The 15830-nt window shown below is 45.2% G+C and overlaps 2 protein-coding genes and 1 pseudogene across 3 annotated transcripts in view; 1 reads left to right on the top strand and 2 right to left on the bottom strand.

Moving 5' to 3' along the window:
• Positions 1-4623, bottom strand: part of LOC310790358 (F-BAR and double SH3 domains protein 1-like) — a gene marked incomplete at both ends in the record, with an annotated part of 49599 nt that extends 44976 nt beyond the window's left edge. Inside the window, one exon of the mRNA XM_083652041.1 lies at positions 4603-4623. Coding sequence (XP_083508167.1) covers positions 4603-4623 — 21 coding nt within the window. The remainder of the gene's footprint in view (positions 1-4602) is intronic.
• LOC310790361 (general transcription factor IIF subunit 2 pseudogene) lies at positions 1554-2381 on the top strand (annotated as a pseudogene). The gene has a single exon. The product of its transcript is annotated as a general transcription factor IIF subunit 2 pseudogene (transcript).
• Positions 4624-5590: 967 nt separating the features above from the next.
• On the bottom strand, positions 5591-15479 carry LOC310790800 (b(0,+)-type amino acid transporter 1-like; the record flags this gene model as incomplete). Its single annotated transcript, XM_083652513.1, has 6 exons — positions 5591-5839; positions 8990-9077; positions 9966-10090; positions 11152-11281; positions 13793-13926; positions 14763-15479. 6 exons carry the CDS (start codon positions 15477-15479, stop codon positions 5591-5593), a joined length of 1443 nt encoding a protein of 480 aa, XP_083508639.1.
• Positions 15480-15830: the final 351 nt, after the last annotated feature.

The raw sequence follows: 15830 nt of genomic DNA, 5'->3' as shown, positions 1-15830 counted from the left end.
CAGTCCAGGAAATTGTGTGATTTTGCGATCGCAATAATTAATGCAAATTCAACAAATTCCACAAAATTGGGGGGCTTGCAATTTTTCCAAATTCTGTCGATTTCTCTGCAAAAACGGCAAAACAGGTTCTACCTTAGAGAGTACACACAACACCAAAACAGCTTTAACAATATTTATTGTGATGAAAGTCTTTGGCGGTGGGAGAATCAGCCATGTGACGGCGGACCTGCCATGAGTTTGGCAGCTAGGGGGCGACGGAACCCTCCCCTTTTTGGAGAAGAGGTCTACACCTGGTGGTACTGGGGTGGAAGCCGGGGAGGTGGTGGGTTGACACTGCGCACAGAGACAAAGAGCATCAGACAGGTAGGAGGGAACACCTCCTTTTAAACAGCCCGCTTGGAGAGATGGCAGGCTGACATTGGATAATTGATAATGACTAGTTCTGTCTCTGGTATACTTCGGTAAACTCTAATTTCTTCAAATTCCAATTTTTGCCATTACTTGCAATGTATACATATATATATATATAGATATATATATATATCTATATAGATATAGATATAGATATATATTATATACCGGTCCTGTTGAGCTGCAGACTACAGCACAGAGGAGCTGCATGCGGATGCTTTCTGTCCCACTTCTTCTTCTTCTATTGGCTTTCCGGCAGACTGGATTGGACCACATTGCTGCCTCTCACAGTTGAATGGTCTCACTCTAGACCTGGTTCTTCTTCGTCTTCTTTCAAGTTTCCGGTGTTTCTCACACCTCCTCATTCCTCATTCTTGGCTGTTGCGCCTCGTCTCATGTTCCTCTTTCTGTCCCACTCAGCTGGAGTGGAGTGTATAAGCTGTACGTGATGGCCGCCTTCTGATGGCCTACAGGCTGAGGGAGCCACAGCTGCTCCACAGATTCATCCAGGTTTATCACGACAGCTTCAGCCATTTTTCAGATGCAGAGAAGAAGGGAGAGTGGCTCTGGATATTTTAAAGGTGGCCCATTCAAAGGTTTCTTCCACGTTGACATCATCACTGATGACATCATCACTGATGACACTACAATTGCTCAAGTGGCAGTGAAGACTTCAACAGAAGCCAAATTGGGAGGCAAGGAAAAGCCCAAAAACCCTCTCAGGTAGAGAGGAGTTTTCCACCATGACCTTCTGTCAGGAATCAGTGATTCTTCTTCTAATGGCTTTCCAGCAGACTGGATGGCTTGTGGCACATTGCTGCCTCTCACAGTTGGATGGTCTCACTCTAGACCTGGTCTAGTTCTTCTTTCAAGTTTCCAGTGTTTCTCATCACCTCCTCAATCTTGGCTGTTTCGTTCCTCGTCGCATGTTCCTCCGCTCCTCATCCGTCCTGAGCAACGTGCCTTCACCTTCGTGAAGCTCTCAAACAGCGATTGATGACAGACACTGATGATGTCATAGACATTGTGACATCGTGAGCGATGTCATAAATCCTTCCCTGCAGAGGCTATAAGTTGGATTGTATACTATGCTTGTGATAACCAACAGTAGTGTGAGGAAGGCATAACGTTAATTTTAAAACATGTCAAAGAAAGGAAAAGTTGACCTAACTGGTGCCAAGCAGAACACAGGTGTCTGGTTGGTTAAGGTGCCCAAATATCTCTCTCAGCAACTGACAAAAGCAAGTGGCACAGGAGATGTCGGGAAAATCAGGATCTTCACAAACCAAGCAAAGCAGCAACAGGTGTCTTTCACTTTGAACGATGAGGTGACTTTGATTGAGGGGATTGGAGAGGAATCGGTGCGTGTGCCTCGTGAGTACCCGTTCACCCTGCAGACAGTGGGAGGGCAGACGTTGGCAGTCTTCACCGAAACTTTGTCAGGCCAGTCAGAAGGGAGATCTCCTGGCAGCTGCTCGGGCCAGTCAGAAGGGAGATCTTATGACAGCTGCTCGGGGGAGCGGGCGGGTCCAGATACATTAGCCTTGGAGGGAGTGGTGGTGCAGAGAGCAGAATGCAGACCCGCTGGCAATGAGAACTATATGAAGCTGAAGAGGCTACAAATGAAAGAGTCCTCCAAGCCTGTCAGGCTGTCTCAACAGTTGGACAAGGCTGTCAGCATCAACTACAAACCTGTGGCCAACCATGCGTACAATCTGGACTATGACAGGAAGAAGAAGGAGGAAGGCAAGAGAGCAAGAGCCGACAAAGAGCAAGTGTTGGACATCTTGTTTTCTGCTTTTGAGAAGCACCAATACTACAACATCAAAGACCTGGTGGATATCACCAAACAGCCTGTGACCTACTTGAAGGAAATCCTGCATGGCATTGGGATCTACAATGTGAAGGGAACTCACAAGAGCACCTGGGAACTGAGGCCAGAGTACAGACACTACCAAGCTGACGAGTAGCTTTGTCCCCTACCAAGGCACCTGGGAACTCAGGCCAGAGTAGGCTACAGACACTACCAAGTAGAGTTGTGCGATCTTGACCACAGTCAGATCGTCCAATCAAGAGGTCAATGGAATTTCAACACAGGTCGTCTGTACAGCATTGAGCAATTATTCCTCACGCAGTACGTCAAGATCGGGACGTTGGTATGTATCACACCTGACTCCAGATCTAATGACATCAGCAGTGCCCTCATGTTCTCCACCAGAGTACTGCTGGGAAAAGATGAGCCTCTGACACATGTCAGTGCCACAACCCTGGCAACCGTTGTCTCACAAGAGGCTGGCAACAGGCCTGTGTTGCTGGGTCTGTCACTCAAGGACTAAAACACATGAAAGACATCATCAAAAGTTCTCAAGTCTGGATAGTGGATCAGGAGAGGGAGCAACAAGATGACTCAACAGCAGACCTGAAGCTTGAACACTTGGAGAAATGCAGCCCACCTGTTTCCCCCCCCTATAATCTTAGTAAATCTGTAATAAAGAAGCCCTTAAGACAAAAAATATAACAAATTTATAGATATTGTGACAGTGACATCACCAGGTATGTCATACATCACTGACAAATTCCTTCGGCCAAGTCGCATATAGGCCACTCTTCTAGGCCACCTAAAGACATGTATGTTAGGGTTAATACTCCTGTCATTGCCCCTGACCAAGGCACTGGCAAAAGAACTGGAGTTGGTCCCCGGGCGCTGCACTGAGGCTGCCCACTGCTCCTAGTTCTAGGAAGGTTCCTACTAGAGGATGGGTCAAATGCAGAGGATGAATTTCCCCATGGGGATAAATAAAGGATAACGTAACTTAAACTTAACTTCTACCCACAAGTTTTCCGCAATGTAGAATTTTGTCCAAAACACTTTTTGGGGGGCTTTTTCTTTACTGACTGACCCATGGAACTACATCACTGGAGAGAGATGACATGTTTACGATTAGCTTCTTCATAAAACAGAAAGTGGCCAAAAGTGCCTCTGCGGAACACTGGTTCACTTGGTTGAGACCCAAAGTGTGGATTGGGAGCTAAAACGCCAGAGTCATCGATATCAAAAGTTATATCAGCAAACTTTCTGACAAAAGCCTTCCCAAATCCCTGCACGCATGGCTGGGAAGGTTGCCTGGTTACTTTTAACTCTTTGTGAAGGTTGCTATCATACGGGATAGAAGGCTGGAGACTGCTCGCTGCATGTGCACAATACACAAATCACTTAACTAATTTAGAAGGACTTTCTTCATGCACAACAATATTTAGATTTTTGTGTGTGTCTGCCTAAATAGGCTGTCATTTTAAATGTAGATGCCATTTAATCAGTGTTGGGGGTAACTCATTAAAAAAGTAACATATTACATGTAATATATTACTTTTAGCAGGAACTCAGTAATATAACTTATTACTTATAGGATTTCAGTAATATTATATGTCAAGTAACTCAAGTTACAAATGGAGTTACATTTGATTAAATCAAAGCACATATTTAAAAAAGATACAATCATTTCCTAATCAAACTGTGTGTTTTTATGCAAATAAGTACTATAGATGACAGTAACAAAGGAAAAGAATAACATTTAGAATTTTGGATTGTTTACACTGACTTCAAGGCGGTTTAAATGATTTTTCAGGATGTTCCCGGGGCGGTGATGTCATTCTGCTGCTGCTGTTGTTTTGGTAAAAGTAATGCAAAAGTAGTGTCATAAGTAACAAGTTACTCTACACAGAAAGTAATATTGGAAAGTAACTTATTACTTTCAAATTAAAGTAACTAGTAATATGTAGTATATTACATTTTGAAAGTAACTTGCCCAACACTGCATTTAATTACTCCTATATTTTGAGTGGCTGACATTTTAGAGATAGGCCTACTTGCAGACAGATATACTGTAGGAAGAAGAGCATTTCCAGGATCTGTACAACTGCAGTTCTGGAATTTGTATCATATTTTTAAACACATCTGTAACATTTTCATAAGTAGCCTATATGTGAAATGTACGTTTTGTTGTATGGGGACGTGGAATACTCTTAACTGATTAACTTCTATAGTAGATGGACTGGTGGAAGTGAAGCTAAAGTGGTGAAGACAGGTTTGGCTAGAATATGGATTATTCTTTCCACTGCCTCAAAATGTCATATTGATTACTCTATTTTCATAAAAGTATCATCATCTTTATACACACAGCGGAGACTTACCTTTCTCGGTGGCGGCTGCATGGCTGGATGCTGCTAGTCTGTTATTTGTCTCAGTTGACTTCCTCAATATTTCACACTTACAGAGTCCCTCCTTTCCCTTCTCTCACACACTACTGCTCTCTCTCTCGCCCCCTCTCTCTCGCTCTTTCTCCCTGTGCTATAGTGCTGCCTTCAGGTGCTGTCAAGAATATTGTATTTCTGAGGTGAGCATGCATGAGGAACTCTGCAAAGTGGTAAACATGACTGGAAAAGTGGGAAGCCATGTCCATAACCGATGGTAAAAGTGATGGATTATAGGCTGTTATTAGCTGTATTGTTTATCATTCTAGATGTGCATCAGGGTTGGGTAACTTTGATGATAAAGAGAGCAAAGAAAATCACAAATCCTCACTACCAGAGGGCCAGATTGTGACCGTGGACCCCCTCCACCCAATTATAGCTACTAATTTGATGAAAAAGAATGAAATATAGGCTACTGGTTATCACAGTTTATTATATCAACATTTATATTTTTCATTTATGCATTTGAACATGGCCATACCAGTTTTTCCCCTGGCCAATATTTAGCCTAACTTTAAGGCATTATTCAGCCCCTTTCCTGACAAGCTAGCATGACATATTTGGTAGACTATTGAGTTTGAATTGTCACAAAGAGGGATTACATGTACACTGCAAAAAGTTAAACACCAAAGACTCAAAGACAAAGCCTAAACATATTTGAAAGATACAATAATATCAGAAACAAATGTTTTTTGACCAATTGCTACGTAGCCGTAGCCTTTTTTCTTTCTTTTTTTAACAGCAGCCAAAGTAAGTGACCAAACTGCTCCACATGTTAGCAAAAACCTGCAATGAAGTTCAAAGCGCTCACATGCCTTGTATCCATAAACAACATGTAAGATGAACCTAAAAGCGCTGTTTGCTTTGTGGTGAAAAGGCAGATGTTCCATAACATTCAATATAAGATTTCTTGCTTTTCAAGGTTTTGTCAAATTGTCTGCTCAGATAACAGGTCTTTCTCTGCAGGTGCAACCTGTAGCAGAAGCTGCAGGAACACCGTGACCTTCTTCAGCAGGCCGGGGCAAAGCTGATAATGGATGAAGGGCACATAGATGAACACTCCGCTGCAGATGAATAAAGCTGCGTAGAGGTATTCTATCTGCGGCTCGTCTATGACAGGAGCCAGCACCAGGGCCGCTGCTGCAACCAGGGCCAGAGAGGGGACTACAACAGGAACCTGAGGAGGAGAACACCATCAGGACCAGAGAGAGGACTACAACAGGAACCTGAGGAGGAGAACATCATCAGGGCCAGAGAGGGGACTACAACAGGAACCTGAGGAGGAGAACATCATCAGGGCCAGAGAGAGGACTACAACAGGAACCTGAGGAGGAGAACACCATCAGGGCCAGAGAGGGGACTACAACAGGAACCTGAGGAGGAGAACCTCATCAGGGCCAGAGAGGGGACTACAACAGGAACCTGAGGAGGAGAACATCATCAGGACCAGAGAGAGGACTACAACAGGAACCTGAGGAGGAGAACACCATCAGGGCCAGAGAGAGGACTACAACAGGAACCTGAGGAGGAGAACACCATCAGGGCCAGAGAGAGGACTACAACAGGAACCTGAGGAGGAGAACCTCATCAGGGCCAGAGAGGGGACTACAACAGGAACCTGAGGAGGAGAACCTCATCAGGGCCAGAGAGGGGACTACAACAGGAACCTGAGGAGGAGAACACCATCAGGGCCAGAGAGGGGACTACAACAGGAACCTGAGGAGGAGAACATCATCAGGGCCAGAGAGAGGACTACAACAGGAACCTGAGGAGGAGAACATCATCAGGGCCAGAGAGGGGACTACAACAGGAACCTGAGGAGGAGAACATCATCAGGGCCAGAGAGGGGACTACAACAGGAACCTGAGGAGGAGAACATCATCAGGGCCAGAGAGGGGACTACAACAGGAACCTGAGGAGGAGAACATCATCAGGGCCAGAGAGGGGACTACAACAGGAACCTGAGGAGGAGAACATCATCAGGGCCAGAGAGGGGACTACAACAGGAACCTGAGGAGGAGAACATCATCAGGACCAGAGAGGGGACTACAACAGGAACCTGAGGAGGAGAACACCATCAGGGCCAGAGAGGGGACTACAACAGGAACCTGAGGAGGAGAACATTACAACAAGCCTAGCAGCTGGAACAAAGCTCTGCTGCTTATCCACTGTGATGTGGAAGAAGCTGATGTGTGGTTTCAGATTTTGCTCAAATGATAAGTGAGCAAATTACATTTTTTCTCATTTACATTTTTAAGGCAGTCCCCCCCCCCCCTCCTTATCCAGTGTTTACTTGCCCGCTAATGCTCAAATCAGACTTTATTTGACATTTCCAACAAAGGACATCTGATATTCTTTAAAGCAGCCAATAATTTGGTGTTGCTCCGATTTCTTTGAAAAAAGAAAACTTAATGGAGAACTTCACCGAAAAACACATTGTGGACCATTTGTGCATGAATGACATCACTGGTCCACAACTTACTCAACTCTCAATAACTGTCAAACTAAATGAATGCCTGCAAAACTGTTTACAGTTTTTGGATATGTGTAAGATCGTGTGCAAAATAAATTAGCGGTTTTTTTCTTGGTGAAGTTCCCCTTTAGGCTTGCCCAGGAACAAAATCCCAAGTTGAGAACCACTGAACTAGTACAGATTTGACCCCTGAGCTAGAGCATGCAGTACAGATTTAACCCCTGAGCTAGAGCATGCAGTACAGATTTGACCCCTGAGCTAGAGCATGCAGTACAGATTTGACCCCTGAGCTAGAGCATGCAGTACAGATTTGACCCCTGAGCTAGAGCATGCAGTACAGATTTAACCACTGAGCTAGAGCATGCAGTACAGATTTGACCACTGCAGTACAGATTTGACCCCTGAGCTAGAGCATGCAGTACAGATTTGACCACTGAGCTAGAGCATGCAGTACATATTTGACCACTGAGCTAAAGCATGCAGTACAGATTTGACCACTGAGCTAAAGCATGCAGTACATATTTGACCACTGAGCTAGAGCATGCAGTACATATTTGACCACTGAGCTAAAGCATGCAGTACATATTTGACCACTGAGCTAGAGCATGCAGTACATATTTGACCACTGAGCTAAAGCATGCAGTACATATTTGACCACTGAGCTAGAGCATGCAGTACATATTTGACCACTGAGCTAAAGCATGCAGTACAGATTTGACCACTGAGCTAAAGCATGCAGTACATATTTGACCACTGAGCTAGAGCATGCAGTACATATTTGACCACTGAGCTAAAGCATGCAGTACATATTTGACCACTGAGCTAGAGCATGCAGTACATATTTGACCACTGAGCTAAAGCATGCAGTACATATTTGACCACTGAGCTAGAGCATGCAGTACAGATTTGACCACTGAGCTAGAGCATGCAGTACAGATTTGACCACTGCAGTACAGATTTGACCCCTGAGCTAGAGCATGCAGTACAGATTTGACCACTGAGCTAGAGCATGCAGTACATATTTGACCACTGAGCTAAAGCATGCAGTACAGATTTGACCCCTGAGCTAAAGCATGCAGTACAGATTTGACCACTGAGCTAGAGCATGCAGTACAGATTTGACCACTGAGCTAGAGCATGCAGTACAGATTTAACCACTGAGCTAGAGCATGCAGTACAGATTTAACCACTGAGCTAGAGCATGCAGTACAGATTTGACCCCTGAGCTAGAGCATGCAGTACAGATTTGACCCCTGAGCTAGAGCATGCAGTACAGATTTGACCCCTGAGCTAGAGCATGCAGTACAGATTTGACCACTGAGCTAGAGCATGCAGTACAGATTTGACCCCTGAGCTAGAGCATGCAGTACAGATTTGACCCCTGAGCTAGAGCATGCAGTACAGATTTGACCCCTGAGCTAGAGCATGCAGTACAGATTTGACCCCTGAGCTAGAGCATGCAGTACAGATTTGACCCCTGAGCTAGAGCATGCAGTACAGATTTGACCACTGAGCTAGAGCATGCAGTACAGATTTGGCCACTGACCTAGAGCATGCAGTACAGATTTGGGAAATTGTTTCAATTGCCACATGACGTGCAGCAAAATCGCCAGTGAGAATGTTTCAATTGTTGGGTCTAAAATAAAGAGCCTCTTCTAGCTGCTTTATTTGTAAAGCACCTTGATAACTGTTCTTATGATTTGGCGTTATATAAATATAAAATTGATTGATTGATTGATTGATTGATTTTTTTGTAAAAGCACATTGCAGTCTTTAGTGTTTACTGTGATTAATCAGCAGCAGGTAGTATAATTGGTTGGCGAGGATGTAAGAGAGTGAACTAGTGAAACTGACCTTGTATGGCCTGGGGAGCTCTGGCTTCTTGATCTTAAGATACAGAACTCCAGACAGGGTAATTGCGGTGAAAAACCATGAAGTGAAACTGACAACAGCAATGAAGATCATTGTTGTTAGACAAAGAGAAACACGTATATTCTCTGTACACATAAGAAGGAATGTAACAAATTAGCACATCAGATATAATATGTAGTACCAAGTAACAAGATTTGCACATTATCTAGTTGAACATGTAGTTGAACTATTAACTACCGTACATTTTGCCGTAGCTTGCTGGTAGTTCAACTACATACATATTTGCATTTTTATATTTATATATGTATATAATTTTTTGCCCTGTGATGTTAATATCAATAAACCAATAAACATTTCGTCATTGAAAATTATTTAAAATATCTGATTGAAGATTGTTATTGTATGTTAATGCATCATTCAATCTGCACTGAAAGAGTGGATATAGTTTTTAAGCGGTGCAGCCACTTCTACAAGATTTAGCCTAAGCCAACTGGTCGGCAGACTTGGTACAGACAGAGATGCAGAGAGAGAGAGAGCACAGACAGAGACGCAGAGAGAAAGAGAGAGAGAGAGCACAGACAGAGAGAGAGAGAGCACAGACAGAGACACAGAGAGAGAGACAGAGAGCACAGACAGAGACGCAGAGAGAGAGAGAGAGAGACTCTCGTCTCGAAGTCGATAGCGATTCAAAGCCGGTAAAACATGCACACACGTACACACAAACAGTTTAAGAAAGGTCTGGAAATGAATGGAGAATTAATTTCCTCATTGGCGAGGAACACACACACACACACACACACACACACACACACACACACACACACACACACACACACACACACACACACACACACACACACACACACACACACACACACACACACACACACACACACAGAGGGGGGTGGAAGATTAGGGTCAGACCTGCTTACTTCAAACACCTGGGTGTGATTTTTACCTTAAGTAGTGGACAATGGACTGGAAGTCTCCAGGGATCAGAACTATGATGGAGACGACTGTGGTGAAGATCAGTGCTGGAGATGGAGTCAGTCTATGGACATGAACCATGGCCAGAATATCTGGCTACAAAGAAGAGATGTATGTTAGAAACTAGAAATAGTGCATTGCGGTTGTATGCCTCTGCCAACAAGTGAGCAGTCTACATGTCCATGTCTGTCCAGACTCATACAAGCACAGATACCTTGAAGCCCACAGCGCAGTGGTGTGGCCATTCAGCCTTATGGCACTTTAGGCAATGTTTGGGGGTTCCTCAACAACACGGCTAATGCTTTCCAACATGGAAAATGGTCCTACCCCAAAACCACCCACATTCCCCCAACCCCTTCCCCTATACCCACCACTTGAACCCTGACTCTTGAGGACCTTCCTATTCCTAGCTACGGCCCTTTCCCCTAGCCCCACCCCCTTCCCTCACAACGGTCCTTCCCACCACCCAGAGCCCCCTATCCACTCCCTCTACACACCCCTCGAACCCTGACTCTCTATGACCTTCCTATCCCTACATACAGCCCATTTTCCCTAGCCCCACCCCTTACTGATCATGCCCACCTCCTACCACCCACCACCCACCACCCACATCCCCCTATAGCCACTCTAGCAACCCTCAAACCCCGACCCTCTATGACCTTCCTATCCCTAGCTAAGATGCCTTTTCCTTAGCCCCGCCCCTTTCCCTTACCACTCCACCACCCACAACCCCTACCCACTCCCCCTATCCCCTACCCCCACCCCTCAACTCTCTATGGCCTTCCTAAGCCTAGCTATGGCCCCTTTTACCTAGCCTCACCTCCTTCTTTGATGGAACGTACGGACATGCGGCCACATTGACCTTGAACTTTGACCTTTGTCCACCAAAATCTAACTAGTTTATTCCTGAGCCCAAGTGGATGTTTGAGCCAAATTTGAAGAAATTCCCTCATGGCGTTCCTGAGAGATTCCATTAACGAGCATGAAAATGACGGTCGTGAGGTCACAGTGACCTTGAAGTTTGACCGCCAAAATCAAATCAGTTCATCCTTGAGTCCAAGTGGAGGTTTGAGCCAAATTTGAAGAAATAAATAATAATAAGTAATAAGTATCTTGAAAAAGTCAAAGTTGAGATGAGCCCAGAAGGAGAATCTCACCAGGTGTCCTTCCCTTGCAGCAACAAAGCACACACGACCACCGCTGAAAAGCATTCCATTCAACGCGCCGAAAGCAGAGAATGCTGCAGCCACAGACATGATCCAGCCCCAGCTGCCCAGCATTTTATTCCTGTTGAAAAACGGCAAAGATTAGGAGTTCACACAACATCCTTTCCCCCATATTTATTCCAAATCGTCATGACAGCCATGACGTCAAGGCAGCCAAAGGAATAAAGGATTCAAGAACAATAGCTGATGAGAGGATTAGAGAGGCATGGCAGGAGGAACTTGGTGTTGAATTGTCTGAAATGATATGGGACAGGAGTCTGTCTGTGGTCCAACTCTGCTCAATCAACAGCAGACACCAGCTGATCCAGTTTAAAGTCACTCACCGACTTCACTATTCCAAGTCTAGGTTGCACAGGATCTACCCTTCTGTCTCACCCCTATGTGATAGGTGTCAAGGTTCAGAGGGTACACTGTCACACGCTTTTTGTTTTTGCTCTTCACTGTCCAGATTCTGGTCCAAAATATTTGACTGGAACTCTAAGGCCTATGGGATAACCCTTCAGCCGGAGGCGGAACTCGCCATCTTCGGCTGTTCTGAATCTTCTCTACTCCTCCCTACGGCTGTGCAGCAATCTCTGACGCAGGGGACGACTGTCGCAAAAAGACTCATTTTGAAAGAGTGGAAGTCCCACTCTCCACCTTCTTTTCAGGTGTGGCTGGCAGACATGGTTTTGGTTGTGCGTATGGAGAGACTCAGGTTCCTGAGGACCAACTCACTTAGGAAGTTTTCAATTATTTGGGACCCGTTCCTGGCCTACTTTGATGAGGTTAGAAACGACAAATAACTCGCTAACCTCTCATGGACTCGAGTTTGTTTTGCTTTGTTCTGAAAATTGAAAAAGAAAGTATAAAAAAGAAAAAAGAACAATAACTGATCACTCACTACTATAATAAGGCGAGGGGTTCCTATCAATGTGTGTTATATGGTTGATAAGTTTTTTGAGCAAATATAACTTATTGATTAGGAAATGCCAATGGAACTTATGACTCATAGCATTAATTATGTGTATGCAATTATAGCTTATTGATTAGGAAATGGCATGGAACTTATATTTTTCTCCAACACTTAGTGTTGTGGAGAAGGTAGGTATCTTAGTGTTGTGGAGAAGGTTGGTATCTTAGTGTTTTGGAGAAGGTAGGTATCTTAGTGTTGTGGAGAAGGTAGGTATCTTAGTGTTGTGGAGAAGGTTGGTATCTTAGTGTTGTGGAGAAGGTAGGTATCTTAGTGTTGTGGAGAAGGTTGGCATCTTAGTATTGTGGAGAAGGTAGGTATCTTCCCCGCGGTTTGCCGGTTGAGGATTTGTGGCGAAGGGGGCCTTGGCTCCTTCGCGGAATCCTGGTGGATCGGCCACTCGTCAGCGTGGTCGTTGGCTAAGCTGCCTAGTTCATCGTTTCTAGCATGCATTGTCTCAGGCGTACCCATTAGGGCATGATGGAGGTCCCGCCACCGACCCCGCTCACCGACTGGATGGTCTTGTCGGCAAACGCCTCCTTTCAAATCGTCGTCAATGGAGTGAAAGTTGTTAAAGATTTGCATACTTGACATGGTTTTATCTTGCATGCCATCATGAATGTCTGAACGTTGTGGCCACATGTCGCGTGCCTGCTCATATAGGTCGCTGGTGGCACCTGTCATAACGATTATGACATAATCAGCTCTGATGACGTTATCGCCATTCCGTCACATCCGATGATGTCATCTGTGCTCCCATTGTGATGTCATTGTTGTCTGTTGTTCCCATTCTGATAGCACTATGATGTCACTACTCGCGGCAGCTCCAGGAGGCCGGCTGGATCCGGAGGCCTTGGTTTGGGCCCCAGGGGCAGCCGCCCCGCCACGATTAGGCACCTGTGCGGGAACCTTTGTAACAATGCACATGCGTGGGTGACGAGCTATGGGCAAGCACACGAAGTGTGCGAGCTGTGTCTGGGAGCACGCAAAGCGTGCAATGCATGCTAGAAATGAATGTGCGGTCTTACACCTAGGTGCTGTTTTAAGGTGCTGTTTTACCCCTAGGTGCTTTCTTAACGTGCTGTCTTACCCCTAGGTGCTGTCTTAAGGTGCTGTCTTAAGGTGCTGTCTTACCCCTATGTGCTGTCTTGAGGTGCTGTCTTACCCCCAGGTGCTGTCTTACCCCTATGTGCTGTCTTCAGGTGCTGTCTTACCCCTATGTGCTGTCTTGAGGTGCTGTCTTACCCCTATGTGCTGTCTTGAGGTGCTGTCTTGAGGTGCTGTCTTACCCCTATGTGCTGTCTTGCGGTGCTGTCTTACCCCCAGGTGCTGTCTTCTTAAGGTGCTGTCTTACCCCTAGGTGCTGTCTTAAGGTGCTGTCTTACCCCTAGGTGCTGTCTTAACGTGCTGTCTTACCCCTAGGTGCTGGCTTAAGGTGCTGTCTTACCCCTATGTGCTGTCTTAAGGTGCTGTCTTACCCCTATGTGCTGTCTTGAGGTGCTGCCTTACCCCCAGGTGCTGTCTTACCCCTAGGTGCCGTCTTAAGGTGCTGTCTTACCCCTAGGTGCTGTCTTAAGGTGCTGTCTTACCCCCAGGTGCTGTCTTAAGGTGCTGTCTTACCCCCAGGTGACTGCCACAGCGCTGGAGTTCATAAGCTCTTTAGGCGTCATTACTGTGAGGTAGCTCACATTCACCAGCAGATACAACACGGTCACCATGGAGATGGCTATCAGGATAGCTCTGGGGAGATTCACCTGACCGAGAGATGACCAAAAAAGAACAACATTAGTTGATGTAATTATACCGGTACTTGGACAGAAAGTACTATTTTGGTGGAATATACCTTTGAAACTATAAATACTTGGACAGAAAGTATTGGGTGGAATACACCTTTAAAACTATGTGCTTGGACAGAAAGTGTTTGGGTGGAATACAACATAAAACTATAAGTGCTTGGAAATAAAGTAGTATTTTGGTAGAAGTGTCTACTTGGCTGTCGGGGACGTAGCCACGCCTTTATTTTCTTTTTTCCCCTGTCATTTCCTGTGTTATTTTGTATTGTTTTGCGTCTATTTCCCATCCTGACAGTGGAGGTGACTGAGAGTGGATCCTGCACAGGAAGTGGAGGACTGCTGGCAGACACTCTTGAGGGCTTTTGGTGTTTACTACTACTTACTACTACTTTGCTTGCCATTGACATAATGCTGGAAAGTTGATGGTTAAATGTACAGTTTAGGTGACCGAACCAGGCAGGAAAATGTAAAGTTAAAACACTCTCATCTCAGTCAGAGTTTTGTACACCATTTCTAACATCTGCTGACTAATGCCAAGATCAGACTATAGGATATTTTTGTGAGACTAGGCAATCATCCTGCCATAAATGTGTGACGTGTCTTTACCGGGTACGTGCAAACCATCTTATTTTCAATGTACTAAAAGACAAAACAAAAAACGGATGAATGTGTTTTAAGTCCCCACAGAAAAGGCCACCAGTACTGTATATCAACCTATAACCATAAATTAACAATAGTAGAGATCATTATACATATTTATATATAAACAACAATCTAGTATGTGCTTTTAATCTCACCTGTGGTCTTTTCAATTCCTCACAGACACAGTTTAAGTTGGACCAGCCGCCAAATGTATAGAGGCATTGATACAGAGCCATCCCTAGAGTGTTTACAGAGTACTGAGTGCCTTTGAACGCATTTTCAACTTTCAAATTTTCCACAATGACACTGCTGTCCTGTACGACCGCCACTATCCCTCCGATGACAATGGCCGTCAACGTCAACACCTTGGCCACCAGAAAGAGCACCTGGACTCTGATGGCAAGGCGCACGTTCAAGATGTTGGCCGTGGCAGAGGCCAGGATAATGGCAGCAGCAGCAAACTTAACCATCAGCTGAGGAGGAGGGCAGCTAGTGTAGAAGGGTGCTATGGCGTATTCTGCAACGCTGAGAGCCGCCACTGCAAGGCTCGCTGGTCGCGCGACCATGACGCTGGTGAATATCCTGAAGAAAGCAGGTAAAGGGCCGTAGATCCGCAGTATGTAGGTGAACTCCCCGCCGGATTCACAAATGATCGTCCCGAGCTCAGCGTAAGACAACGCCGCAAACATTGTTATGAGACCCGCGACAGCCCAGATGATCAGACTTGCTCCAGGGCTTTCTACGTAGGCCTGGACAAATTGTGGAGACATGAAGATACCAGATCCAATAATAGATCCGCCGAGTAGGGCTACACCACCAAACAAACTCATCTCCCGCTTCAGTTTCAGGGCCTCGGGTTTCTTGTCCGCCATGGTCAGATAGCAGTCCTGCAGGGTTCAGATGGAAGGTGAGATCAAATCTTACAGAAAGCAGACCGAGATGAAGTATTCACACTTCTGAAAAGTGTGGCTGATGTGTGTCAGACAAGAACTGGTATGAAACAATGATGGATCGAGCAGGCAAAGAGATGTGGAGATCTTAAAAGTTAATATTCACATAAGATACTGTCAAACATTTGCCAGTTTTTATGGCTCTGTATAAAGATTCTCGAGATCTGTGTACAATGTCATCATGACATTCTGGCATCTGACCGGTTGTTCCTTCCCATTATTTGAACACTGACCTGAACACGTTAGAGCCAAAGTCATACCCTCTTCTGGGTT

This window comes from Poromitra crassiceps, assembly GCF_964638095.1.
Source record: "Poromitra crassiceps genome assembly, chromosome: 15".
In the NCBI taxonomy this organism is placed as follows: domain Eukaryota; kingdom Metazoa; phylum Chordata; class Actinopteri; order Beryciformes; family Melamphaidae; genus Poromitra; species Poromitra crassiceps.
This window is presented reverse-complemented; position numbering and strand designations above follow the sequence as displayed.